This window comes from Physcomitrium patens, chromosome 17, assembly GCF_059467195.1.
Source record: "Physcomitrium patens ecotype Gransden chromosome 17, ASM5946719v1, whole genome shotgun sequence".
NCBI lineage: Eukaryota > Viridiplantae > Streptophyta > Bryopsida > Funariales > Funariaceae > Physcomitrium > Physcomitrium patens.
The window spans coordinates 13,986,427-14,012,982 of record NC_143426.1 but is presented as its reverse complement, the minus strand read 5'-3'; the positions used below and the strand labels follow the sequence as shown (position 1 = coordinate 14,012,982).

General features: G+C 43.2%; 6 protein-coding genes across 22 annotated transcripts; 5 read left to right on the top strand and 1 right to left on the bottom strand.

The window, feature by feature from the left end:
* Positions 1-1,743: 1,743 nt before the first annotated feature.
* On the top strand, positions 1,744-6,591 carry LOC112294370 (uncharacterized). Of its 2 annotated transcripts, none has more exons than XM_024544703.3 (7): positions 1,744-1,844; positions 3,062-3,297; positions 4,501-4,540; positions 4,903-4,998; positions 5,240-5,442; positions 5,646-5,756; positions 5,945-6,591. In XM_024544703.3, the coding sequence occupies exons 2-7, from the start codon at positions 3,095-3,097 to the stop codon at positions 6,330-6,332; spliced, it is 1,041 nt and encodes a 346-aa protein (XP_024400471.1). In that variant the 5' UTR covers positions 1,744-1,844; positions 3,062-3,094; the 3' UTR covers positions 6,333-6,591. The 2 variants fall into 2 exon arrangements, with proteins under 2 accessions (XP_024400471.1, XP_024400468.1); XM_024544700.3 differs by having other exon boundaries at positions 5,225-5,442.
* Positions 6,592-7,739: 1,148 nt separating this feature from the next.
* LOC112294369 (uncharacterized) lies at positions 7,740-10,895 on the top strand. 3 transcript variants are annotated; one of them, XM_024544699.3, is made up of 4 exons: positions 7,740-8,597; positions 8,695-9,405; positions 9,644-9,941; positions 10,163-10,895. In XM_024544699.3, the coding sequence occupies exons 2-4, from the start codon at positions 8,752-8,754 to the stop codon at positions 10,375-10,377; spliced, it is 1,167 nt and encodes a 388-aa protein (XP_024400467.1). In that variant the 5' UTR covers positions 7,740-8,597; positions 8,695-8,751; the 3' UTR covers positions 10,378-10,895. The 3 variants fall into 3 exon arrangements, with proteins under 3 accessions (XP_024400467.1, XP_024400466.1, XP_073396077.1); XM_024544698.3 differs by having other exon boundaries at positions 9,596-9,941; XM_073539976.2 differs by lacking the exon at positions 7,740-8,597 and having other exon boundaries at positions 8,670-9,405; positions 9,596-9,941.
* A 583-nt stretch (positions 10,896-11,478) lies between these two features.
* LOC112294372 (embryogenesis-like protein) lies at positions 11,479-12,902 on the top strand. Its single transcript, XM_024544706.3, has 2 exons — positions 11,479-11,614; positions 11,871-12,902. Exon 2 carries the CDS (start codon positions 11,946-11,948, stop codon positions 12,459-12,461), a length of 516 nt encoding a protein of 171 aa, XP_024400474.1. The 5' UTR covers positions 11,479-11,614; positions 11,871-11,945; the 3' UTR covers positions 12,462-12,902.
* A 2,435-nt stretch (positions 12,903-15,337) lies between these two features.
* Positions 15,338-17,993, top strand: LOC112294371 (acireductone dioxygenase 3). 7 transcript variants are annotated; one of them, XM_024544704.3, is made up of 6 exons: positions 15,338-15,675; positions 16,379-16,487; positions 16,731-16,940; positions 17,136-17,260; positions 17,402-17,472; positions 17,659-17,993. In XM_024544704.3, exons 1-6 carry the CDS (start codon positions 15,664-15,666, stop codon positions 17,741-17,743), a joined length of 612 nt encoding a protein of 203 aa, XP_024400472.1. In that variant the 5' UTR covers positions 15,338-15,663; the 3' UTR covers positions 17,744-17,993. The 7 variants fall into 7 exon arrangements, with proteins under 7 accessions (XP_024400472.1, XP_024400473.1, XP_090099984.1 ...); XM_024544705.3 differs by having other exon boundaries at positions 15,351-15,675; positions 16,385-16,487; XM_090243858.1 differs by lacking the exon at positions 15,338-15,675 and adding an exon at positions 15,773-15,793 and having other exon boundaries at positions 16,385-16,487.
* A 153-nt stretch (positions 17,994-18,146) lies between these two features.
* LOC149987570 (uncharacterized) lies at positions 18,147-20,620 on the top strand. Its single transcript, XM_090243857.1, has 2 exons — positions 18,147-19,948; positions 20,086-20,620. The coding sequence occupies exon 1, from the start codon at positions 18,665-18,667 to the stop codon at positions 19,877-19,879; it is 1,215 nt and encodes a 404-aa protein (XP_090099983.1). The 5' UTR covers positions 18,147-18,664; the 3' UTR covers positions 19,880-19,948; positions 20,086-20,620.
* A 298-nt stretch (positions 20,621-20,918) lies between these two features.
* Positions 20,919-26,520, bottom strand: LOC112294367 (protein root UVB sensitive 3). 8 transcript variants are annotated; one of them, XR_016498006.1, is made up of 16 exons: positions 26,188-26,492; positions 25,747-25,918; positions 25,471-25,528; positions 24,734-24,793; positions 24,533-24,571; positions 24,245-24,307; positions 24,032-24,088; positions 23,804-23,867; positions 23,541-23,624; positions 23,307-23,389; positions 22,881-23,010; positions 22,533-22,625; positions 22,130-22,277; positions 21,921-21,991; positions 21,566-21,759; positions 20,919-21,185 (listed from the first exon to the last, which is right to left on the bottom strand). XR_016498006.1 is itself a non-coding variant. In XM_024544693.3 (16 exons), the coding sequence occupies exons 2-16, from the start codon at positions 25,854-25,856 to the stop codon at positions 21,096-21,098; spliced, it is 1,314 nt and encodes a 437-aa protein (XP_024400461.1). In that variant the 5' UTR covers positions 25,857-25,915; positions 26,188-26,520; the 3' UTR covers positions 20,919-21,095. The 8 variants fall into 8 exon arrangements, 6 of the variants coding, with proteins under 6 accessions (XP_024400461.1, XP_024400460.1, XP_024400462.1 ...); XM_024544693.3 differs by having other exon boundaries at positions 21,951-21,991; positions 25,747-25,915; positions 26,188-26,520; XM_024544692.3 differs by having other exon boundaries at positions 21,951-21,991.
* Between the last annotated feature and the right edge of the window lie 36 nt (positions 26,521-26,556).

Below are 26,556 nucleotides of genomic sequence, written 5' to 3'. Positions count from 1 at the left end.
AGGGACGATGCGTCAGCTGATCCCGAATCTGTGCACGTAAGTTTCGCGTGATTCGTAGCAGGGGCGTGTTGTAGCATTGCTACGTGCAGAATTGCTTTTGGTCCAAGTTGAGTTCATCACACAGACGCTGCTGTGAGTGGCCCGATGTTGCATTTCATCGCTGTCCTTGGTCGCCTGGGCTAAAACGCCGATGTGGTCGTCGTCGCCGTGTGATTGCCTTGCTCCTGGCCTTCCGTTGCTTCTGTGAATTTAGTCACAGAGATGGTGGTATGTCTCCATCGAGTTACAACCCGAGTTGAAATCTCGTCGGATTCACAGTTCGTGCATTGTGCATCCACCGCTCAGTCGTCAATGTCGACTCTGCAGCTCTACAAGCAGTCGTGTATGAGGTGACATGAAGGGCTTCCTGTTATTAGGATCAGGGTCGTAAGAAGTATTGTTTTTTTATGTTCGAGGTTGTGACATTCTCAAGCAGTTATATGCTTCTTGATCTGCTGGTGTTGAAACTGCGGCAGCGGTCGTGATAATACTTGGAAGAGGATTGAAGTCAGGGTTTGGGATTGAATGTCGTTTGGAAGACGTATGTTCTCACCGTGCCGATATCAAGAATTTTTTGAGAAGAGAAGTTTTCAGCCGTTGAGGCAGCTCTAGAAATGGAGTCCGATGTTTTTGAGGTGCACTCTTCTGTCAATTGAATGTCATCATTGTGCATGCTGTAAATGCTTCCACGGCGTTGTTCTATGGTATGGTTTGTAGAAGCGTCACTCTTCTTTTGTAAGTAAACATGACAATTGTTGCTCGTTCATGTTTTATTGTACATTGTCAGATCTTACATTCCTGAGATTGATGAGCTGAAGACTCTTTCTCCCACAATCACTATGGCTTCACTTGAAGCTTGGAGGTGCATTGCCCTTTGAGACTGGAACGATCAATGGTAGCTTTCGAACTGGACATTATCATCTGAGTGTATGGGCAGTAATCCTCAGAATAAACCGCGTTTTACCAACATTTTGTGTTGATATTCTAAGTTACTTAGCTTCGGGCAGTAAAGGACAAGCACCTGGGGATTTCTCAAACATACAGCCAGCCCTGAAATGCTCAGATTCAGTCAAGAAGTTCATGTTGCAAGCTTCCTGTTTCAAATCAAACCAAACTAAACCATCATGCAACGTCATTAAACATTCTTCAAAGCTGGCCGAAGAGTGAGGCAAACGTCACAACATCGTTGCATCTGACCCGTTCATGGACATTGGACTCGAGACAAAAAAAATAGCATCACACCAAAAGCATCTTAGATAACAGAACCAAGGTCAAACTCAAAACCGCAAACTCATTCTTATCCAGGTTTTGAATCCACAGGTGTCTGCAACGTGACGCCACGTCCACGGCAAACTGGTATGCAACAATCAACATGAAAAGCATTTCAATTCCGCCCTCGAAAAAAACTGGCTCCTCACATTCTGCAATCACACTCTAGTTGTCTGAAATAGGACAGTTTGAGGGGGAGAAAATACCCAAAAATATTCGGAGAAATTATAAAAAAAAATCTTCTCAAAGCTTTCGAGGTGGGGCCTCACTGTGCACCCTCTGTTCATCCATAGAGACGTTGGAAAAGGATGAAAATTTCCCCACGACTAATTCACCGTCCGATGAGAGGGAGTGAACGGGTGCGATCCGATAGTCGGTTTCTTGGTGTCAAGCTTCAATCCCGTGTTCTAGCTGTGGCATTGCCATAGTTGTTGTTCTCCATGGCTCCGGCGGCTTGAAACGGAGCTCGGATCCCTTCCCAATCCAGCTGGTGCTTCGCCACCGGCACGCCAAGACCGTTGCGTAGCCCCTCTACGGTACGTCTCGAATGGCCTTCCTTGTATGAACAATTACATCGGTTCCAAATTTTGTTGCAAGCCGTGCTCCTGTGACGGATATCATATCTCTTGGTGTGCTTTTCGAGGAGTAGGGTTTCGTATCCTGATTGATTTGCGTGCAGAGAGTGGCTCGTGTTTGGTGTGGTACCCGTTTGTTGAAAATGACGCTTCGGTTTGTCTGATGTTGCGTAAGCTGGCGGATGGTGGAAGGTGGGACATGTGGTTGTTGTGTGAGGGTGAAGGGGTTCGAAAGCTATGGAGCGTCTTTGTTAATTCCACGGGTTTTTCGTGGTTAATAGATCATTAGAGAATTGTGTGGCTGGTTTGAAGTGGTTTGTTGGTCCTTGATGTTCTTGCTTGTTGTTGCTTCAATGCCAATCGCTGTTTTGAGGGTTTCGGTTGACCTAGTTCTTGAGTGGCTTGGATTTTATGCGTGTGGTTGTAGGAACGTCATAGAAGCCGCATCTTTACCACGCCATTACGTATCAATCGCTTGGTAGGGCTTGTTTTGTCTTATAATATATGCTGGTTTCTGTCTGCCCTACGAGTTTGGCATACCACCAGAACTTCTGGCCGGAGGTCTTCGGGTCCTTTTTTCGTTCATGTATTGTTGTATTCCTTCCAAGTTTGTCTGCACTCAAGCAATCTTCAGTCTGGTTGAAGTTGTGTGTATCATGTTACTTACAACCGAGGTTTTTCTACGATTCCTTGGTTTTTGATTTTGGTTAGCTGTTTTAGAATTTCGGAAGGTTTTATGACCAACGAGAAGTGCCAATTAGCCCTTGGTGTATGTCACATTCCTGCAGTTCCGCTTTCAAATCTGATTACTGCTAGACTCTATACAGTTGAAGCTGGTCTAGGATATTTTCCCGTTGCTTAGGGTTCCAAACCATTGTTTTCTGTGTTACTTAAGGAGCAATCTGTGTTACATTTGAGATGCCATATTAATACATTCTTCTAGTATCGTTTCCTTAGGACGTATGGGTCTTTTTCATGCTCAATGAATCTGTCTATCAGGCTTTGTTTTTTTAGGCTTAGAGATCACGATTACATCACTCGTCTATCTAAACTTCAGAAGCTGAGTTAGTTGGAGTATCGAAGTTTGTTTACAAGTCCATGTTGAGAATAGTGCTGGGTTTCGAATGTGTTCTCATGCGCTGTCCTTTGATCTAATCTTTTGGTTTTTGTTTTTGCAGTTTCTGACGCGATATTCCCCTTCTCTGTGAAAAATGTCTCGGTATGATGATCGTTACAGAGGGAGTCACAGGCGTGACGATAGAGGTGGAGGTGGAGGCGGAGGGGGTTATCGTGGCGGTGGTGGGAGGGGTGGGGATGCTGTGCCCGATGCTGGGGCTACTCGTTTATATGTCGGCCGTCTTTCTACTCGTACTAGAGGTCGAGATTTGGAAGACCTTTTCGCGAAGTATGGGAGGTATGACTGTTTTCTTCTGAACCGCTTGTTATCAGGAATAGGCGAATGGGTTGGATTTGCGTCGAAGCACCTGTAGGTGTTTAAAGTGCTGATTGGCAATTAATAGTCCTCAGTTGGATCTAAGGTGATGCATAGAGTGTTTGAACGAAGAATTTTCTTTTTGTCCTTTTCTCCCTTCTTCCTTTCTTTCCCTTTTCTTCTCTCCCCGCTTACTTTATTGCTCCTTAGGCAACATGAGCGATGAGAATTGCGATACGATTTACTGTCATCTGTTGTAGACGCATCCATCACTTGTTTCCATTGGGATTTTTGTCACCACTTTCAATAAGTTTCTTTATTACCTTGTTGTGCAATCGTATTTACGTCGCTACTACGGTCGTTATCATGGAGAATGCTTTCTCTGATAAGTAATTATTAAAAAAATTCCTTAGCTAGTGGTAAGATCCTATGTGTTTGTTAGACTTTTCATTTGATATTCAAGGTTAGAACCCTCTGTGGTTGGTTGAGGGTTTTGAGGCGATTGGTAAATGCGATTGAGTAACTCAGGGAGCAGATAATCCTACTTAACTTTGAGAATTTAGTCTGAAAAGCTAATGCTGCGTCTGATTTTGCTGTACCATGTTTTATACCTCATGGAAGAGTTTTTTCGTGTATTGGTTACCTTGAAATTAGAGGAAAGAAACTGCAGTGGGTAGTGTTGTTTAAGACGTGATTGCAATTGAGGTGATGACTGGAATGACTGAACTTGTATTACATGCATATTGCAAACATTTCAGTGAATTTGAATTAGATAGTCATGGCTTGTAGAGGTGACTAGTTCTGCTTTGCACTTGCACGTTACATGGCACTTTTGATCACTGCAAGAATCAGACAGCCTCGACAATCAAGGAAAGGTATTGAAATGGGCAGGGCTAAGCCATAATCACTTGCATGATGTTGTTGAAGGTTGGTGGGCTCTCTCACGGCCTGGAGGTCTTTGGTGAGGGGGTCTTTGGTGGCACTGGTGGCTTAACCTCGCGAAGGTAGTTGGGGAGACAGACAGGCGCATCGTAGGCGTGCTTCCTTGTATGTATGAGTGGCCGTATTTACACGTACATTCATGGAGTGACCTGGGGTGGAAGTAAAGTGCTGTGTGATTCGTCTGATTTCGTACAATGCTCTTGACGTGGTGCGATGCTCTTTTTTTGGCGGCCCTTTCCACAGAGTTCGCGACGTGGATGTGAAGCACGACTTTGCCTTTGTTGTGAGTGTTCTTCTTGAAACGTATTCTACTTTACATGATTTTATTATTCTCCCTTCAGTTCTTTGCTGATCTAAGATAACTCCTGGATATGAGAATGTCAGTGTATCTTAGTGCCCCCAGCGCACTAATTGCTTTTTACTTCTCATTGCTTTCGGAAATGAATTTTCTGTCGCAGATAGTATGTAGATCGTAATCCACTTGGAATGGTGATTTATGGTATTAGCAGTGTGCTTTTTTCTGTTTTGACTGAATATCACTACTTCAATGTGCCGTGCTAGTTCTGGTCTATGTTGGTTTCAGTTTTGTGTGTAGTGCTGGTTTCTATTTAAGGCTGCTCAATTCTCTGGTGTTCACTTTTTCAGGAATTTGCTGATGCTCGAGATGCGGATGATGCAAGACATTATGTGAACGGAAAAGACTTCGATGGCAACAGGCTCATTGTAGAGTTCGCGAGGAGGGTGAGCACAACCGTAGGAGCTGGAGAAATGGCCTTTTACAGTGACCAGTCCCTGTTCTGCATGGAGTCTAATTTTTTTGTTCGTTTCGTTGTCTCAATGGTTTTTCGCGGAATTTTATTGTCTGATGTTGTCCTGAGATGGTTTGAACTTCGTGAAATCTATCTGAGCCTGTTATATTGTACCTATATTTTCAATGAAACTGAGCATGCCACTCATGTTCATGTAGCGGATGATGGATCAGGGACCCCGTGGTGCCCCAGGTGGTGCTCGAGAATACCTCGGCAGAGGTCCACCTCCTGGCACTGGCCGTTGTTATAATTGTGGCAACGATGGCCATTGGGCAAGAGATTGCAAAGCTGGTGATTGGAGGGACAAGTGTTATCGATGCGGACAGCGGGGGCACATTGAGCGCAACTGCCGCAACAGCCCCAGGCCAACTAGCAGGTTTGAGTGCATTGCTGCGACTGTTGATGTATCTCCACTATGAATCTTCTCTTGTGAGTGTGAATGACTTGCTCGGGAGGTTCATAGTGAGCAGTAGCTTACTTGGCCCAATTCTCATGGATATTCTTGACTTTGGCTTCTTATGAACCTGGTTGGTAATATTTGTCATTTATACAATTTCTGAATTTATGGTTTTGATGCAGTCCTTCTCTTTCCCGCTCTCGCTCTCCTAGAGGACAAAAGAGATCCTCCCGTAAAAGCGTTTCTCGCAGTCGCAGTCGCAGTCACAGCCGCAGCCGCAGCCGCAGCTACAGGTGCACTTCCAAGCTCATATTTTAGCTGAAGTCAATGTGCGAAATAACAATCAACCTGCACCTTCACATTCTCAATGAGTTACTTTTCACAAATGATTTTGAAATCAAGGGAACTGAATTTAGTCGTTTTCACTTACTTTTTATTTTTATTTTTATTTTTATTTTTATTTTATTTTTATTTTTTACAGCCGTTCACCTCCCAGAAGAGGTCGCAGCCCAGTCAAGGGTGATCGGAGTCCTGCAAAGGACGACCGGAGTCCCATGAAGGACGATCGTAGCCCCGCCAAGAGTGACCGTAAGAAATCAGCCCGCAGTAAAAGCAGGAGCCTTACACCTCTGCCGAAGGATGAAAAACGTAGTCTTTCTCCTAGCCCTGTTCCCAATGGCAGAAGTCTGAGCAGAAGCCCGGGTCCTCGTAGCCCAAGTCCAGAGGCTCACCGTGGGGAGCAGAGTCCTCCGCCTCGGGAGAAGAGGCGTAGTATCAGTCCCAGCCCAGATCAGGATATGGACAAGGATAGCCCTGCGAAGGATCTTTCACCCCCACCTCGGAGAAGTCTGACACCCGAGGAAGAGTAATTTCTGTCTCTGTAGTTATTCTAGAGAAACATGATCATGGAGATAGAAGACATGCATGGAAAGAAAGGACAAGGTTTGCACAACGTGGAGTAGTGTGGTAGTAGTTAGTATTTTTTGTACTTACCTGCATTATGGACTTTGGGGTTAAGATGTTCTACTTTACTCGTCACATCCACCGTGGCATGTCAACGAAAGACTATACATTCTGGAACCAAATGTATTGTTTCAGTGATTTATTATATTTGTAGTTATCATCGGATTGCCATCTCCTGTCAAATGAGTGTCTTCTGGCGTCGTCAGTTTTGTTAGCAATGTGTAAAAGCTTTCGTCTCCTTAGTTAGATTGGATTGCTGAGTGTACATTTACTCGGAACAGTCGCTGTACTATTGTAGAATGGAATGGTCAATTTGCAAACTTAAACTCTTTCTTATTGTTACACAAATTATCGGTCCTAGGATTTGTGTACTTGGCTAAACTTAGCGTGTTAGTTAATTATCTGAAGACTCTGCAGAAGTTCTACAAAGTTTATGACTTTAGCTCTAATTTGAGTGGACAGGTGCGTTAAGCCTGTTGTGCTGAGACACGAACCTGGTGTGTTTTCTCTTGAATCACAAATGAAGGAGCTGAAACGGTGAAAAGTGAGGGTGATGAGCCTGGTTGCTCACTTGAAAGTGTGCCTCAAGCCTGAAGCAAATCTCTTTCCTCGGTAAGTTAACGTGAGGAGTGGAACTGTAGAATCTAGTCATTGTTTGTGTGAGAATTTCTGTTTGAAGCAGAAAATTACTTGGAGAGGAGTGAAGACTGGCCCTTCAATATTGTCCCGTACAAGAGATGGGGCAAGACTAGTGTTATCAGACAATGGTAATGTCACGGAAAAACATATCGAAAAACACCTCCTTCTAGTGAATATCTACTGAAATTTTCATTTCAAGAGTACTTTCAAAATAGCTGATGACAAAGAAACATTTGCAGTTATTGTTTCCTCTTTCGTTCAATTATGGAATTTAATCATTTGCTTTGTTATTCCTTGTCCAGAATATACAAACTTAGGATACCTCTTAGCTTCCAGATATTCACATTACTGCATTTTATAAAGACAATGGTGATTCTTCTTCACCTATCTGGCGGAGGACGATGACCCTTAATTAAGTCATGGTATGTGGTGAGTGAAGAGTAAAGATGAACCTAGCACATGTCAAAGAAAAAAAGAATAAAAGGGAGCAAAGATGGGCCCAGTGTGAGGAGAGCTGACTGACGCTTTGCTGCTTAATCAGACAGGATGTCAGATGCTACAGTCTTGTGCTTATCCTAGCTTTGAGGAGCATTGGCGTTTGTAACGAATTGTTCGCCTGAGCTGGAAGTCATTGCCATTGCATCGGTGGCAAATATGTAGCTTATTATCGGTCATGCTGTGAAGGATACAGCGGCTGCACAAGACCTTGACCTGCTACGTCTTCTCTTGCCGGAGTTGAATTGACGCTGAGCTCCCGTGGTTAGGGAGTGCACAATAATGTTGCTGAATAGTGAGACGTCACGAAGCTTTCGACTTGAGAGGGGTATTTGTGTTTTATATTGCACTTCTTACCAGATTTTATTTGTAGTTGGCAATTTGGGGTGCTCTTCCAAGATAGGGTTAGGGTTTGGATGTAGAATTGGAAGGTTGTATGATCCAAGACAATGCTGGAGTAGAATACGCTTGGTTTTAAATCAGACACACACCTGAGAAAGATCATACTTGTGTTAGATAGCTGGGAAAATTATGTGCAAATACAATTACAAGGGTATGTGAACTTTAGCCGACTCAGTGAGGTCAAATCCGCTGAGTTGTGATGGTGCTTTGAGATTGTGATGTGCGAATCTTTTATAATTTTGGTAAGTGCAGGGTAGAGCTACCAGCATTTGGGTTTAGAGGAGAATATATAGGTTTTGCGAGGTTTGGTCGTCGTGATGGGGGACTATGCAGAAGAGCGAGGTGGCGACTACATTGTGGTGGACGAGTTGACCGAGAATTCTCAGCTTTTGAGTGGGGGTTCAAAGTCTGCTGTAGAGGGCTATTTCTCGTCGTTTCCGGGTAGTATCAAGTACCTGGTGTGGAATGAGTTTTGTGAGCGATTCTCTTTCTATGGCATTAAAACGATCCTTGCGCTGTACCTGGTACAGCATCTTCGGCTGAGTGAGAATTAGTCCACAGAGCTTGTGCACCTCTTCATTGTCGCCTGCTACGCCACCCCGCTCCTGGGTGCCTTCGTCAGCGATTGCTACTGGGTACACTCTTCACATTCTCTTTCATTTATGATGAATTTCTTCAGACGAGATCATAGCTCATTCGTATAGCAGCTAAGAGTTCATTCAACCTGTTCAGGGAAAGTATTGCACTGTGATCTACTTATCAATTCTGTACTGCATCGGAAACTGGCTGATGGCAACCTCCGCATTGGCCAAGGCCGACCCCAGCACTGTGAGCGCTATATTTTGGTCCACCGCAGGTGCCTTGGGGTTGATTGCATTTGGTACAGGTGGAATAAAACCCTGCGTGGCGGCCTTTGGTGGCGACCAAATTCAGTATTCTCTACCAGCCGGCCCAACAAAGGAGCGTCTCCATCGCCAATTCTTCTTCATGTATTACTTTGCAGTGAACGCGGGGTCAGTACTCTCCACCATCCTGACCCCAATTCTCCGGTCAGATTTCTCCTACGCTATTGCCTTCGCTGTCCCTGCTGGTCTCATGATGTGTGCCTTGCTTATCTTCTGGTTGGGACGGAAGACATACGTGGACCGTCCTCCCGAAGGCAATGTCTTTGCCGAGGTGGGTGGGGTTGTTGTGGACGCCGTCAAGCTTCGCAGGAGCACGGGAGGAGGCAGCCATTGGCTAGACAGTGCCAAAGCCAAGCATGACCCAGCCGTTGTGGAGGATGTGAAGGGGCTCATGCGTGTGTTGGCATTGCTCCTGCCAACCCCCCTCTTCTGGTCTCTCTTTGATCAACAGTCCTCCAAGTGGGTCTTTCAAGCTAGCGCTATGGACGGCCGCGTTCCATGGCTGTTCAACATCACCATCCAGCCTGATCAGATGCAGGTTCATAAATTCATAAAAATTGAAACCACTTTCCTGTATAAAGTAATTGTCATCAGTCGTGATTGATTTTCTTGCACGAAGTTGGTGCGATAGAATGAAAGGAAAAAAGAAAAAGAAAAAAGTGCTTTCTGTTGGAATGTAGATTGCATTCGCATCTTATTGGTTAGATTGGTTTTGTGTAAACATGCAGGCTCTCAACCCTGTTCTCATCCTGGTGATGATTCCCCTGTTCGACCAGATCATCTACCCATCTCTGGAGTATTACCGCTACTCGCTGCGGGCTGTTCCAAGAATGGTCATTGGCATGGTGTTGAGTGCGATTGCATTCTTGTTCTCTGGGCTGTTGCAGGTTGCAATCGACAATTATGCATCGTTGGGAGAATCCTTGTCAATTTTGTGGCAGATTCCTCAGTATGTGGTGATCACAGCTGGGGAGATTATGTTAAGCATCACTGGCTTGGAATTTGCTTACTCCCAAGCCCCGGATTCCATGAAAGCTGTCGTCCAATCTGCATGGCTCTTCACTGTCTCTGCAGGTAAACTGTCCTAAAGCTCCTATTGAATTCATTGCAAATAAACTTTAGCCAAGGTTGATGTCTCACGTCATACAACTTAGTACTAATTCGGAGCTCAGGGAACTCAGAAGTAACTTAGATTTTTCCTGTCCTGGTAATTTGTACGAGTTCTTCCTAAACCTTCTCATCGTTACTTCATTGTTCAAGTTGAGGACTGTTTTTTTCCTCTGTCGATGGTGCAGGAAACCTTGTGACTGTGGCTCTAGTGGCTATTATTGGCAACAGCCTCTCAAAAGCCAATGAATTCTTCTTCTTCGCGGCTGGCTGTGTAGTAGCCATGCTGCTCCTTCTGTGGGCTGGGTCACAGTTTGTCTACAAGCAGCGAAGGAACTTCCGAGCGCCCGTAGACGAGACACTGCTAGTGCATGCTGCAGATGACCGTGTCTACGTCGGATGAAGCAACTCTATCATGAGGAAAGCATGGTTTAAAAAAAAAAAAAAAAAAAAAAAAAAAAAAACCGTTTCAGCAACTTTTCTTAAAAAATCATTTTGTGTGTTGGCAAATATCATGCTGCAGCTTAAGCTCAATGTTAAGCTGGAGGCAATCCTGCTGAATCCACCTTTGTTTATTATCTTCGGTAAATTGAATGAGAGCCACTATTCTCCAGGTTCAATCTACAAGCTATTAGGTACGCAACGGGGAGTTCCATCTGCTGGCAGGTTACTAGGCCATGGACTGGGTGTGCTCTTCCTACCACCCTTCAATCGTTTGATTGATTTAGAACTTCTGGAAATCTGTAAATTGCCGACTTCTACTGTGAATATAAATATACTAGTTGGGTACTCTAAAAGTGGCAGATACCACGCAGATACCACACAGACTGGTCCAACTTTAGTGTTATCATTCTGGTGTTACTACCATTTTTTTTTATTTTTATCTTATAAAAATTCTTCAATAAAATTGTGTTTCAAGAATTTCGTGACTTAACTGTTTCTGCTTCTTCAAGTTATTGCTGTTATGAAACGTTCGAGCAAGTCAACTAGGGACTAATTCTACTTCAATCAAGAAGTGATTTTAATTAATCATATCCTTCATCTGTGAAAGAGGGAAACGGTCTATCTCACCACTTTGTCCATGGTAAGTGCTTACAGTTAGTGTTTTTCTAAATTTGTTAAACAGCTGTAATCACAACATCAGTCCAATGAAACCTACCCCACAAACATATGCACATGTTTTCTCTACCAAAAACGAAGAGCGTTCGTCATGTTTTTTTCTACTGAAATTGGATCAGAAGGGAGCAACTCATCTTCCACTGCTGGAAATTTGTCGGGTTCACACTAGCAAAGAATTGATTACAAGGAATAAATTGATTCTTCGATTTTAACAACGGGACCTCCCTTGCTACCATGTCAGCGTCCTTTTTACTCGCCAAACGACGCAGTGAAGTTGACACAGACGTAGAGACAGGACCCAATTTCCAGCCAGAACTGTCGTCGTCTAGATTGGGACCATGCGTTTAGGGTATGTGGCACAACGAGTCACTCTCATACAGTTTTCTCTGCAACACGGGTTGTGTACGCAAAGCCTTTGCTAGCTCTTCGAATCATCGTTCTAGAATTTCCTTGCAGCGGTTCGCAGTTGTTTTGGATCGTTCGTAAATTGTAGGCGCTTTTCGTCACATCGGTTTGCACGGGTGAGAACGAAATTTTTCGTCATGAAAGTATCATTTTCTTTATTTTTTTTCCACTTGAAAGGTTGGAGCAATGTTCAATCTAGAGCTTCTGATTTCGGAGAGGGTTGTAAAGATTTCTATAGGTCGTGTTTTGGGTTTAACAAGTGCAAATTCAGATGTTTCTGCTTTCAATACAACGAATTGTCTTACTTCACTCGTTTTTTGGGAAATATAATACCGAAATGGTGACTCTTGAAATTCTTTTTTGAGCTTGCAGGGGAAAGTGACATCAGAATTGGCACTGTAATATCGGTGGGCAGCAAAGTTTTTGCTTAGGGTTTAGGAATCGAGCATGGCTCCGACTCGGCTTCTCCTTTCACTAGCTAGGAGTCAGGGTTTAGGTAGGGTTAGAGAAACTAGACCAATTTTCGTTTCATCATTTTTTTCATGGGCAAATCAGGGGGCATTACGAAAGCATCATGAGTGTAGTAGTGCTGGTTCGAATGGCTGCTCAAAATCTGAAGGTTTGCTGTCGTCATTCTACTTGCGTCACATTCCGCACAGATTGCCATCACGGAGCTTCGCGTCTGCTCCGCTGAAGCAGGAGGAAATTAATGAGATCATTGATGATATCAACTCCAAGTTTGCTGATGCACGGGAAGAGATTGAGCTGGCCTCTGAGTCCAAAGAAACTGTGTACTTCAACGAGGAAGCCGAGACAGCAAAGAAGGCAGTAAACGAGGTGCTTGGTATGTTCAATAGTTTGCTTGCTCGGCTGCCAGAGTCAGAACGCGGAGCTTTGCAGCGGTCCATGGGCATGAAAATGGAGCAGCTCAAGGCTGAAGTTGCCCAGCTCGATGAGCATTAAGTACCCAGTGTTGACATTTTCATCCTGGTGGTTGTAATTTGGAGTCTAAGAGGAATAAACACGACATGGCACTTCATGGCAGGGCATGAGGATTAGATAGATTGAGGGGTTCCTGGGTTTCAGTAACAATAGAGTCCAATTTTAAGTATTCACAGGCTCAAGTTTAGATGCTGACCCACGTGACGTCTCAAGACAAGTGTTGAGGACAATTCGAAGGGGGATCTGGAAATGCAGGCATGGTTTATCATCTATGCTGTGGTCTTCATCAAAATCGAAATTGAAATGTGTGCCTTCAGTTTTTGGGAAAACATTTATATTCCAATTCAGTTTTTTGGGTCAAGTGGCTCTCCGTCACAATTTCAGTTTCTTCCCACTCGCAGGTTCAGTCTTTGTACACCTGTGGGAGGATTCAATATAATTGACATTGCAGCATGTTTGATATATTCTAGTTGCGTTAGCATTGATGGTCCAGGTTGCTTGTAGTGAAGTCCACCTTGGCAACTTGCCTACTAGTCAGCAACGATCTACGGCTGTGGTGGCACAATGCTCTGAAATGGATGCATGAGTTGTTCATTAATTGGTCTGGATGCTATGGTAATAATTCAAGATCACGTGCTTGCTCTCCTGTTTGGTCTCCATCCAGTCTTCTTTCCATCTTTAGAAGTTGTGTGGGGGGCTGGTTAGGGCCACCATGTATCCAACTAGGTGTTCTAGGCGTAAAAGTGTGCAGGATTGCTGGGATGCTATCAATTCTACACCCCGAATTTTTTTGTGGAGTACCAGGGTCGATTTCAGAGTATGGTGTGAGTTTTGCTCTTTCTTTGTTTCACAAGGTCTTACTACGCATCTCGATTCTTTTCATTGATTTTACTGAAGTAATGGATTCATTGATCTACTGATACTGCACTTCTCACATCTTTTAATTAGCCAGCGTCAGTAAAAGCTTTGACTCTGGTGTTACTGTAACTTGTTAAGTTCGTTGTCTCGATTATTGCTCGGACTCGACTATTAGCTGATTTAACTATTAACGTCTATTAGTTGATCTAATCCATCAAATGCAACGCCTGGCCAAGTCCTTTTGCTTGTCATTGGCGAGTTCCCGTAGGACGTGAGGATGCGACTTTTGCTCATACTTTGACAATTGAGTGCTGTTCTTGAATTAAGAATCTTGCTTCTAAAAGAGACGTTTGAGTTGACTTCAGTTTTAAATTTCTTAGCTACAAATTTATGAAAAGCAAATTGTGATGCCCATTGCTGTGGGATACCTTGCTAATAGACCCTGTACATGAGAATCTTGAAAGTAAGAATAGTTGTTTGCAATAAATCCTTGAACATTGATCCAGATTGAGATGGCATGGCAGATCAGTCTGCTATCGAATTTCAGGCTCTGATTCAACGACAGTTTTGTCAAAATTTGGAAACAAAACATTGATCTGTTGAGATTCGATAAGCACAAAGAAGTTTTTAGGCATGATTGATTTTTTTCACGTCAACAGACGTAGCAGACGAAATTCGGATCATCTTCAGCTTTGACTCGATATGCCCTTAACCACCAACAAATATCGTTGTGTGTTGATTGTTGTCTACCTGCCGATCTTCAATGCCACTTTCGAGCATCGGTTGAAGGCGTAGTGTTGTGGGTAGATTTCAGATAGTGCAGCAGGATTGTAGGTGCACTGAAAGTCGGGGCTGCAGGTGCAATCTCACGATTGTACACAACGGAAACAATCGAAACCAATTAGGAATCAGGTTCTAGAAATCACGAACCGACTTGACAAGCGCTCAGTTACAATGATTTTCAATGCCACATTTGAGCATCGGTCGAGCTCCCAGTTGTGTCATCGATTCGGGTGATTCGGAGCTCGAAGTAGACGGATAATACTAGCATCCTCCATCTGATCTCGTCGTAGCTGAGACTTGAATTCTGTTCTATCTAACTAATATCTGCTTTTATTACTCAACTGATTAATCTATCTGTTGTCAATTGCTTGCTGCGTAAACTATCATCGATGATCATAGCCATTGTGAAAGTATCTTCTGGGCGACTTATGAGTCTTCTGAGCATTGTGTAAAAGTGGATCAGAGCTCAGAAAGAACACAGGAGATGCTGCGACAACTCTAGCTGAGGAAACATTAAGCCTTGTGTTCCAAAGTCAAGCTTTTCCATTCTTTGCTTCGCTTTTAACAAAACTGCTACTGCTCAAGTTATGAATCTCTGAAAACGCTGTTAAGTCTGTAGGCTCACCCACTTCATGTTTTGTTAGTATTGCTGCATACATTCCTCATGCGGACAAGCTCCGGTTTTAAGGGAGTTCAACATGGGTCTTCTTTATTATGTGCACATCAATCTGAGGAAAGATCCAACCTTGGAAGGGCTCGCATGGTCCGACTTTCACATTCTCTTCAGTTTTAGTGAGTTCCGTGGGAAAGGTATTGTTTTGACTCCCTTTTTCAGAGTACGTTTGAATGTACTTTATACTTATATATGCAAATATCAACCATGATTTCTTTCAAGATCAATTATTTAAACTATTTTCTGATTAACATGCCAACAAAATAAAACCCAAAAATTTTAAAATACTAAACCTCTACTTTTCCAATGTACACAAAACCATACTATCACAACAACTCCACTTTCCTTTCACATAGTCATGCTACCCCAATTTGGAAAATTCATGCTCATTCAAGCATCATTCAACCCAACAAACAACGTAAAACAAGAAAAGGCACTTTTCATCACCTCGTGAAACAGCGAAATGTACAGAAACAGTGATGAATGCTTCTGTTTTCAGCCACTTATCGAACGTAATATTCGAGGAATCTTCGGGCGAGGATGCCGGCGTGGGATGCGAAGGAGAGGCGGCTGCTCAGGTCGCCGAAATCCATGAATTTGTGGGTCCTTCGGTACACGAAGAGATCTCTCGACACGGATTTACGTTGCACTGCTCGTCTGTCGACAGCTCAAGATCGTAATCGCACCCAGGATCCTCGTTTTCTTCTTTGTTTAAGATTAGAACAAACCACCTGTACCGCCGTCCTGAATCTCATAGTCCGTTGACATCGAGTGGTTGAGTTGTTGGAGTAGGGAGGACAGCGGGAGCCAGGCCGACAGCGTTCAGGTTGTTGAGCTCTCCGGAAGCTCGGGTGCTAAGAGGGCAGTCGATTTCTCACATTGGGGAGGAGCTTTGACGGGGTTCGCGCCATGGGTTTGGAGGTTTGTTTCTCCGCGACAGAGCTGAGGTGTTCGTGCGTGATTGTAGTGTGATTGCGGTTGTGGGTGTTGCAGTGCAGTGGTTTTGGCTCTTGTGGTGGTTCTGTGATGAGATTACTCGGTTGAGATTCCTAGACCTTGGAGTGCTGCAGTTATTGCTAACCCTAAGGCTCTCTGTTGGGAAGAATTTTTTTTGGGCTCGTCAACGTAAAATCTGGCAACTTAGAGTTTTGGTTAGTTGATGACTTAGAGACGTGGGGGAGGAATTTCATGTCATAGTGCTTGTAACAATAGGTGGATGGCTTTTAACATCTTCTGCTGTAATATTTGTGGTACGATGCAGTGCCATATTATCTCTCACTTGTCTACAGAGATTTTATAATTGTCGTTGTAATTTTTCTTCTTTAAGTTTCTATGTTTCTTTTGAATCGTGACGATCAAATCTGACGCCTGCTTATCAATTTTGAGTCTCTCCAAAAGGATCGATTCTGGTGCTTACGATAAGCTATAAACGTTTGGTGTGCGTGTGAGTGCAACTCTTTCGTCTATGAGTCACATTTGTGTACTCGGATATGAGCTAGGGTTTTTCTTTAGCTACCAGTTCCTCTTATTGAGTCTTACAGATTTGACTGATGTTAAAGTCATTAAAGTCAGGATGGCATAGAATGGTATAAGGTGTTCACGAAGAGGAAATTGGTTTCTTTAGGTGCAGAGACCGCTCATGGAGGCTTGGTACATGGATGATTCAGCGGAAGACCAACGAATGCCTCACCATCGCAACCCACCTGAGTATGTTTCTTTGAAAAAGCTTGCAGGTACCTTAACGACAGACTTTACTTCATTGAAGTACACGCCAATTCATAGTGTTGTAATGTCTTTTTTCTATTTGAAGGAAGATGAACATCACAATCAATTGTAAGTGTGTGAATAGTTGTCTTTACTGCCTTTACACCAAGAAATTCGGCCACACCTTATAGAGCTTGGTTGGAATGCTATGTACTCAACTTCTTACTTAACACTCGTCAGAATGTTTTGATTTGTTTTTTTTATTTTTACAGAGCTTGGTATTTTACATTGGGTTCTTGATGCTGATAATTATGAAACGGATCCTGACCTGAAACACATCCGGAAAGAAAGAGGGTATAGTTATGAGGATTTTGTGGATGTGTCTCCTGAAGCGTTACCCAATTATGAGACGAAAATAAAAAACTTCTATGAGGAGCACATTCATACGGATGAAGAGATCCGTTATTGCCTGGATGGCAGTGGTGAGTGCTTTAGGATCGTTACTTTGCTACCTTATTTGCTCGATATGCCCTCCGTTTTAATGTTTCAATAAAACCGGGTTAGTCTTCTCTTGTAATAGAATGAATTTTCGAAGAATCGGGCATTCTGTATTACTCTAATCTGCACCAATGGCTGACGTTGTAAATTGGACACTTATACCTGAAGTTATTTTACAGGCTACTTTGATGTTCGCGACCCAGAAGACCGTTGGATTCGAATATGGGTGCATAAAGGAGACATGATTGTGTTGCCCGCAGGATGTTACCATCGGTTCTCTCTGGACGCGAACAATTATCTCAAGGTTTATGCATTTATCTGTTCGGGGTTTTATTCCTTCTAAATTGTCACGTTAGGCATTACTGAATTCTCATCATTTGATGCTGAACTTGCTCAGCTCGGTCGAGGCTCTGAAACCTCTCTCGAATTGTTGCATTTGTTGCAGGCAATGAGGCTGTTTGTAGGTGAACCAATCTGGACCCCATATAACCGACCTCAAGATGAGCATCCCGTTAGGTGAGTTTTCTAGTCCAAGATGGAGCTCTAATCACACGCCAAATTCGTAATTACTAGCTGAACTACATCCTGACCCTAGCATGCAACTCAATATTAAGCAGAACTTTTGCAGTTTCGTGTAGGTGGTGCAGTTCTCTGCCGCCGTCATTCTATGATTATTGATTTTTTTCTGTGTATCTACCTCAGGAAGGAATATATCAATCTCTTTCTCAAGCCTCATCTCGACAAATCAGACCTGTCATTGGCAACACAAAACGCGGAAACTGTCTAAAGATGAAGTTGTTCAGTACGCTTTCTAACAGAGAATCTCAACGGTGCCTTTTCGCATAAACTTCTATCCTGATACGGGAATCCCACAGAGGCGATTCATTACGTACATGTTATGAAGAGGGTGTTTTCAGTTGAATTGTAGATACTCAATACTTTTGAAACCCAATACTTCGGGTTTTGGCTACATACACATCTCATTGTAATCGAACTTGTGCAAGTGGAGCTTAATAGGAAAGTGGTGCTTTTGATCATACTTTTGAGTATCTGTATGTATTCAACTTATCTTCTTTACGAATGTAGAGGAAACCTGTTGTGTCGTTTAACTTTTCTTTATAGCGTGCATATTCCTTTATCATAGCGCGAGACTAATCGCTTTAACTATGTTGGTTACTAACAATTGTCAGGGATGGACGGCAGTATGTTGGGAGTATAGTTAAAATTAGAATACTGTCGATGAGGCAAGATACAAAACTCACACCTTGCTGGAGAGATGTGGGACGGTGGAACTATTGGATTCTTCCTCTTTTTGTTCCTTTCAAATCTAACGTCACTGGTACTCGCTGAAGAGAGGAAGTGACAAATCCAACGCATGCTATCAAACTTCGCTTCGTGTGGCTCCTACTCATTCTACTCCTGTGAACGACTGGTTAATGCGCATCTGTGTTACTTCTCGATTCGCCTTTCCTTTTGACTCATCTGAAGCGTCACTTTCACCTGCTGTTCAATATTGTTTTAGGGGAATTGTAGATAAAGAACAAGCTTAACATTTCGGACTGCATCCATTGATTACACTTTCAATGGTACGAGGTATATCACGCGTTCAGAACCTGTTCGTAACATTTCATCTGAAGCTATTTCTTCAGAAGGGACACACTATGGAACGAGACATCAGAGTAGAGCATTGCTAACGGCTTTGAGAAGAATGCGGCATTATCTGTCTGCTACACGCATGACAGTGCCGAGGCTAACGACACCGCAATCCCATGGCTTTGTCCTGAATTATGCGCAACAACTTCAGGCCCTTGAGCCTCGCGCTGGAGCTGGGACCGAAATTCCGCGTGCTATCATTCGTACACCCATGTACAAAGCTAACGACTCTTCTGATAACTACCTAATGGAATACATCTCTCCATCCCACATGCTCCAGCGCAAGTTGGCTGAAGGGAGATCAAGGCAAGCGAGCCAGATTTTCATGATGCCGCCGAAAAGCATGAATATCAGACATCGAACACCCAACTTACCCAAATTCAGCAAGCAAGAAGCAGGCTCAAGGGAATTTGACCCATCATCGAGAAATTCTCTCACGGCATCTTCGGCGAACGGTTCAGCTCGACCGAAATCTGCATTGACGTCGAAGCCCTTTGCGAAGGACCATCACCGAGAGGTGCTTGTCACAAGGTCTCCTGAAAAGAGACACAATCCAACGAAGTTCGGCGAGTGTCCGCTAACATCATTCTCTGAAAAATTGCAACCGTTAGCAAAACAGACGCATCACCATTCGCAAGACTCTAAAGATACTAGGATAAATAAGTTTGAAATATCGACACCAGATCAGGACAGGCCCCAAAGCTCTGAAGATCTTTCAGAAAGAGATTCACAGAGAAAGGTTCAGCTGCACAAACTGCCGGCAGACGAGAACCAGAAGGCATCGGATTTGAAGTTCATAAGCAAGCTCTGGCATCAAGAATGCAAATGCTCAGTGACAATTCAACAGAGGATGTCATACCTTTTGAATTCCAAATACAGGGAAGCGTTCGAAGAAGGTCGCATGTACACTGTCGAGGAGTGTAAGCACAATGATTTCAAGGCCGAAGTGGCACGGATTTTGAAGAAACTGGACAGAGCAGGGGCGCCACAGTTGCCGACTTTGCATGTGAAATACGAGCTCGCGGTTGCGTGCGTGGACGAGGTGTTCGGCAAAGGGATGGGAGAAGAGTACATGAGGTTGGAGCATTACTTCATGCAACCAAGCTTTGTAAAACCCCTGCAATCCAGCAATGTGATAACGGATGCAAACAGCGTGAAGGAAATTATTGAGCGTGTACAGCAACAGTACAAAGACGTGCAGACCATCACTGGGTTTATGCTGGATCAGCTCAGCTTGTTTGAGTTGCGTGAGGATTTGGACTCATTTTGATGCCGTCTCCACTCCTCCGGTTGGGTGCTTCACGAACGCAGCAAGCTCTGGCGTAATTCTTACAAATCCGTAAGACCCAATTCACCACCTTTACTTAGACCTTCCTCTAATCTTCTCAACGTGGCTACTTCATGCAAATTATGCCAACATTGCATGCACTTTTCGTGAAATGTGCCTTACTAAGTTTGATCCACCCAAACTGCCAGTTCTTGCGACGTCCTATTAAGACGAAGCTCCTACTTCAACTCCGAAATCTGTTACTATTGGGTAATGAAGACAAGAGAGAGAAAGGCGTCTGTAGTTCTTCTGAAGCAGGATGGCACAGCAATATGAGGAAGACACAATTATGTACCTTGAACCGGAAGCAGAACCCCAGAGCCATGAGGCTCTTCGATAAAAGCCGTACTTAACCCAGAATCGGGAGCGATTGAAACTCAAACCCATGAAGAGAAAGCCAGAGAGAAACATTGGGACATGTTGCCAAACGAACAGGTAATGATACATACATTATAGAAGTACAAGGTTATAAAAGTCGTCTGGAAATATGTGACAGAAATACCAATTTAATGATAAACAAATACTTTTCGAACTAACTCCGGACAGTAGTCCATTGTAAACTTGAATTTCCAACGTATTGACGAACTGTTAGGCAAACCTTTTTTGTTATACGAAACCGTTGGTGTTTCTTTCACACAGTTTATACCCACATATCAAAATGAGCTATGGAAGGTTGACACCCACAGATACAATATTAGAGGGTTCTACTAGTTGGAATGAATGTCATAGTTAGGATAGTTAAGGATTAATCTCAACTCGGCACAAACCGATTAAGAATGCGCTTGACAGTATGTGAGCAAGGGGAGATGGCTAGTACTAAAGTTGAACTGAATGGCATTAATGATCGTGATCATGATTCATGCCCTGCTGGGTTGAACATATAATATGCTTTGAAATTGATAGATTCTCATTCACCTCACGCATCTGTGATTTATCTGTACTTCTTGAGAGAATGGACAACATGCAAATAAGAAACACAATGTGTGTACAACTAGAACTTCATAACTGCTCCACCTCAGAAACTTCACAAATTACTGGAGTGTGGTTGCAATGTCAGAAATGAGAAAACCTGCACGTTTTCTTCTAAATGGAAAAGAGGATGTCTGCTAACTCCATGTCCTGTTAGCGAGGATACCATTAGGTGCAGCTCTGTGGACAGTTACTCCTGCTTCTGCCCGGTGATCCATTCTGCCCGCCATTCACCTGTTTCCACCAGAATACGGTCTGTAGCCCAACCTGACTTTCCAAGCTGCCAAACAAGAGCTTTTTCTAATTAATGTCGCATATAATACAGGAGAGTCAGAGCGAAAATCATGGTTGCTTGAATCCCTGGTGAAGAAGGCAACATCAAGCATTTTAAATACACTTTAAGGGAGCTCTTAAGCTGCTAAAAAGTCTGTTGATGAGGTTAGGTGCTTTCTTAATAGATTTTTTTAGCAGTCTATGGCAATTCGAATTCGCCTTGCGATGCACATTTGGCGCTGCCACATCCTCATTCAGGTTCTATATTGCTTTTCATCTAGAAATTCCATCAAATCCCTGCGCGGCTCTGAACCCAGCCAATGTTGAAATTTAGCAATCGGAGTCCTATGGAAGACACTGGACTCTGAGGAAGATAAATTAGCTTACAGAGTCCAGGAATGCAGTGTAGTTATTCTTCATCCACGAGATAGCTAGTTCCTCCGATTGATCGGCTGGTGATCGCAATTGAAGATCGGCTAGACAAAGGGCGTGCACATAGCCGTGCAGGAAATCCTGTGGAGTTGCCAGTTTGTGCAGAACAACGTGGACAATTGCACCTTTTGGAACCATCAGGTATGGATCTGCTATCACAGGAACATGCACGTCTTCAGATAAGGAAGAGTTTCACTATCCGACCTGCGTGCAACATACATCTCACCACACGACAAAGACGTACAGTCCCTCGATCCATGAGCTAACCAACACAAGGGTTAATATCTTTCGCCATTTCCTTGAAACATACTGTTCTGCAGGTGTCACTCAATAACTTAACCTCTTGAATACCGCTCCACCAATGATAGAAAACTTTTCCAGCTGCAAAAGTCCAACCATTGAACGACTTAGGTCCAAATGACAAAATGAAGAATTGCATGGGACCACGGTTTCAAAACCAGTGTTAACCATACAGACAGAAGGTTAGGAAGCAGTCTTGGGTATGAGTTCGCCACAAACCCATCATCCAACTTCAGAGAGGAGATTTGAACACCAAAACGTATGGATTTTGGCAACCAAGCATCTCCAGCACGTTGTTTCTGCCACGGAAGCCTAGGAATTCGTGGAAGCAGATGTTCTTGGTCTGCAACTTCTCTAGGAGTTGGAACTGCACATTTAGACACCAACCCAATGCATGAATTGGAGGTGGCAAAGGAAGTGCATGCACTTGCAGTTCAAGAGACATTCAAGTAGAATTTCACAAACTTGCGAGTTCCCCCTCTACAACAAGAGAAGACGTGAGCATTAAATTAGTGCATGACTGCTTAAGAGGTCTTATGTTGACTACGATTTGATTCTTGAAAGTTTCTCAAACATAAGAAGAGCAAATATTACGGGGATTGTGTTGGAACATATCAAATACCTTTTCTGCCTTCCTTGAAAGCGCTCAAAACAATAGAAGTTCTTTCAGCGTTTAAGCTGGTCAGACAAAGGGACCGAACTGCCCTGTAATTTGCTGATCATTTCATTACCACCCAAAATTGACTTCAAGGTGTTAAAAAACATCAAGAGATGTAGAAATAAAACCATCGTCATCACACTTTCATATATGTAAGGAACCATATGAAGTAGGGATGCAAGGATTAAAAAAAAAGCTTAGATCATTCGAATGATAAATCACTACAAACAAAAACTCCTAATCTAGTGTTACAAGTTGTAGCACTGGGACTTAGTTGCATGGTTGCAATAAAGCCTTTACAAAGAAACTCACCATACATATGGAAAGCCGTCAGGAGGAGAAAGGAAACCCAAAGGGCAACCACATTTTCTGCTGTCAATCGTGCTAAGACCATGCCTAGTAGCATTCCAACCATGGTTGCAGCAGTTTCCTGGCTACCCTCCTGCAAAAGAATCGAATATTATAACCTGAGCCAGTAGCACAATATCATTAAGATAGCTGGTATTATACTCCTTCCTGACTCTCCCAATCATGCAACGACAATTGGGTATTCTTTAAGTGAATGTCCTAGGTCCTAGCGTTGACTTCATAACAAACACTAGATCGTAACAACTAAAACAGAATATCGCATGTTAATTGATAAAAATTTAGAAAAGCTATCATATGCTAACCTCTAACATGAATAGGTAAACAAGAACGTTTCACACGAATAAAGATTGTAAGTTACTAAAGAAGTACCTTGGCAGAAACATCTGCGGCATTCTTCCGAAGGGCGAAGTGCTGTGTCAAGGCAGCCCGTGTTGCTCCACTTGCAACGCCCGCTGCATTGGCATTTCCAGTTCTGCAATTTCAGAGCTAGGTTTCATGCAACCTACTCATGAATAAAAGCTCGTAACATTCATGAAGAAGCTCAAAAGAATGCCCCTAAAGCGCGCTTAAAATCACATTATGTTAGGGGTTTGGTAATCTTACTAACAGATCTGGCCATACTACCAATGCACAATATCGTCACGAAGGCACCAGGAAAGAGTGGAGAAACAAGGTCCATCAACATCCCTGCACATAAGAGTTGAGTTAGCTGTAAGGTGGAAATGCTAGATGAATCCTCATGGGAGGTTGCCGGTTTCTGTTACGAGCAGGTCCATTCCAGAATATGATAAACCATGGTAGGCCACAACAAGAAAGACACGGCAGTGAATAAAAAAACATATAAACCAAAGAAGGACTAAATTTACCGACATCATTCAGCAAATCTGCTGTTAGGCGCCATTGCTTGGCACTACTGTCCAAGTTCGATCCCTGCACGTGCAAACCATCGTCCAATATTCGATAAAGCTTGGTACTTCGACTACAAGAAAACTATCAGTGCGATAACGACTGTTTACTTGATTAAAATGCCATAAGACATCAATTGTGAAGCATACGCCAATGTTCAGTTCTTAATTTTTCAAGTTGCAGCGTACTTGATGAAGTGTGAACAGAATACTCCCCAACATGCCAGTGAAATCCCGCATAAACCACTGTCAGAGTCACAGAAAAAAAAACAGAAGGGATCATTTTTCACATTTTCTATCATCAATCACTTTAAAAAAATCCAAAGAATAATTTATTACATATTGAAATCACAGAGTATTGAAAACAATGCACTATTAGCACAAGGTAAGATCACAGCTCACCAGGAAAGTGGCACCCACTACCGTGGCAGTTGTTTCACCTACTCCAATACCGCCCAAGAGTGCCTGTTGTGCATATCATAAAATCAAACTCTTGCTCATGTATATGTACTCCAAGTTCATGTAGAACTATCATCACATGTAACTTGCCTAGCATTGAGCCTAAGGTACAGACGCGAGCATTTTAATGAAGATTCCTACTCTAGATTCTGAATGCGGGACTTAGGCTTACATTTCGAAGGAGAAGGGCTAATTTGAAATCTTAATTCATATATGGTATTCATGTCTTACTTGCGTGGAAAGCATGCTGCGGATGTACGTAGACAAGCCCTGTGGTTCAAATACAGAGCAGATTGATGAGGAGGTGCCGGAATCTCGAAAACTGAAATTTCCAAAGCTATCACCGTGTACAAATACCAAATCTTCGAATAAATGCAGTTTGACATGATTTCACTGCACTCTCCGCGTCTGTGTGGGTTTTGTAAAGAGAACCTGCAAGGTGTCCCATGTTTGAAATGGAAGGTAGTCTGGTGTCACACTGTTAGGATATCCCTGCACCCATGCACTCATGAAGTTGAGGAAACTTGCAACACAACGCTAACAGGGCAGAAAACTCAAAGCGATGCAAACCACTGTTCATGAAAGAACTTATCGTAGTTTAGTGTTATTTGCGAGGACATCCTTTCCATATCCGGCAGTAAGACCAAACTGTGACAAATTTGCGATAGGCAGTAGAAAAAGAAGACCTCAAAATGATCCAAATTAAGTGATAAACTAAGTGCCTAAACTTCATGAGCTACAATGACATGTGAATTTCACAAGGTACATGTGATGAAGAGAAGAAGAGCAGGGTGGCATGTGGAATCAATGCAGTATTTGAGAACACGTAGTTCTTAAAATCACCACAGAGAACGACTTAATTTAGTAGCTACTTCTCAAAGCACTCTATCGGTTCTACTCAAATTAAGTCCAATGGACGTTTAGCCCGCTCTACAGTCATGCATGTGAGACTTTTGAGGACCAGGAAACAAGAATAGAAAATCTATAGCCTCATAAAAGAGTCAAGCTCACACCACGCACGAGGTTCTTCCACGGTCTCTGTGATTCCAGCTGATTTCAAAAGAAGTTGCCTTAAAATTTTATTATTTTTGAGCTTGAAAACCCCATAACTTGCATTTATTTTAAAAAATTTGCTCTCGCTACTACTTAAAAAACACTAGTACACTTGCCTCGGGAAGGAATGCAGACAAAATATTATTCCAGACAGCTCGAGAATGACCTCCTTCCCTGCACATCTTAATACAAATGTATCGTCGACATGAAACGCTTAAATTGAAATCGAGCCGTGAAACCAACGACAGGGATTCATCACTGATCAGCAGTGACATAATGCGTGCACAGAAAAGCTCTAAATTTCTGAAACTCCTCCAAAAAAATAACAGAACTAAAAAGTCACATAAAAAAAAAAACGAAAGCTGCTGCAAAGCGTTGAGCAGAGCGCATACCGTCGCAGGGAGAACGTTGTAGGATCACCAGAGTCCTTCAACAGAATCGCCGTGCGCACCGGGATCGCACGGGCTGTGCTAAATTCCTGAAACAAATGTGATTCCGCCATATCGAAAGGGGAGCTTCACTTGCCAATTGCTATTACTACACGTCTCGATTACCGCATTCCTGCTGGAGAGGGATAAACTAGGGTAAGAAAATCCGGAACAAGAACACACCCAACAATGGAGGAATTGCGTAACCTACTCCTACAGCGACAACAACATACTCTCAAACATGGCCCCAAGCTACAACCATTCTTCTATCTCTTCCAGTACGCATCAAAAAGAAATCTCCCCGCACTCAACTCACTCTCGCGCTTCGCTCCATGAGAGACAGACTACAACACCTTGCAGAATCGATCAAAAAAATCCAACACGGAGTGATATCTTATGCCATACCTTTAGAACTAGTACGACTGAACCATGCATGAAGTCAGAACTTGCATTCGCCAATTTACACGCACTACTCGTCGACTAAAACTTGCATCGATAGACGTAACATGCTCCAAACTACACGAGCAGCAAACCAAATGGTGATGTGATAGGGTTCATAACCCTCGAGGAGCTCTGTTCACAGCCCCCTCCATCGTTACTCCATCGGTTGTCTAACTTACAGAACAAGCGAAGAGACAGAGCAAGAGCGCATGGCACAACCAAGAGGATTCCAAATGCCGAAAGAAACTTTAGAAAACTAAACATTTATCCCATAGCGTTTGTGCGCTCGGAGTGAACTCTATGGTATATAGCCCAAACGCCTGGTCTCCTCTG

What these genes read in the sequence shown, in the direction of transcription:
- LOC149987570 (XM_090243857.1), top strand. Translation starts at nt 18,665, where the DNA reads ATGCGGCATTATCTGTCTGCTACACGCATGACAGTGCCGAGGCTAACG.
- LOC112294371 (XM_024544704.3), top strand. An exon ending in TTCTTTGAAAAAGCTTGCAG is followed by an intron (nt 16,488 to 16,730) that starts GTACCTTAACGA and finishes TTATTTTTACAG; the next exon opens with AGCTTGGTATTTTACATTGG. An exon ending in TTATTGCCTGGATGGCAGTG is followed by an intron (nt 16,941 to 17,135) that starts GTGAGTGCTTTA and finishes GTTATTTTACAG; the next exon opens with GCTACTTTGATGTTCGCGAC.
- LOC112294372 (XM_024544706.3), top strand. Translation starts at nt 11,946, where the DNA reads ATGGCTCCGACTCGGCTTCTCCTTTCACTAGCTAGGAGTCAGGGTTTA.
- LOC112294370 (XM_024544700.3), top strand. Translation starts at nt 3,095, where the DNA reads ATGTCTCGGTATGATGATCGTTACAGAGGGAGTCACAGGCGTGACGAT. An exon ending in AGCACGACTTTGCCTTTGTT is followed by an intron (nt 4,541 to 4,902) that starts GTGAGTGTTCTT and finishes TCACTTTTTCAG; the next exon opens with GAATTTGCTGATGCTCGAGA. An exon ending in AGCCGCAGCCGCAGCTACAG is followed by an intron (nt 5,757 to 5,944) that starts GTGCACTTCCAA and finishes TATTTTTTACAG; the next exon opens with CCGTTCACCTCCCAGAAGAG.
- LOC112294367 (XM_024544693.3), bottom strand. Translation starts at nt 25,856, where the DNA reads ATGGCGGAATCACATTTGTTTCAGGAATTTAGCACAGCCCGTGCGATC. An exon ending in TAGTGGGTGCCACTTTCCTG is followed by an intron (nt 24,089 to 24,244) that starts GTGAGCTGTGAT and finishes TGACTCTGACAG; the next exon opens with TGGTTTATGCGGGATTTCAC. An exon ending in TAGTATGGCCAGATCTGTTA is followed by an intron (nt 23,390 to 23,540) that starts GTAAGATTACCA and finishes ATGCCAATGCAG; the next exon opens with CGGGCGTTGCAAGTGGAGCA.
- LOC112294369 (XM_024544698.3), top strand. Translation starts at nt 8,752, where the DNA reads ATGGCAACCTCCGCATTGGCCAAGGCCGACCCCAGCACTGTGAGCGCT. An exon ending in TCCAGCCTGATCAGATGCAG is followed by an intron (nt 9,406 to 9,595) that starts GTTCATAAATTC and finishes GTAAACATGCAG; the next exon opens with GCTCTCAACCCTGTTCTCAT. An exon ending in GCTCTTCACTGTCTCTGCAG is followed by an intron (nt 9,942 to 10,162) that starts GTAAACTGTCCT and finishes TCGATGGTGCAG; the next exon opens with GAAACCTTGTGACTGTGGCT.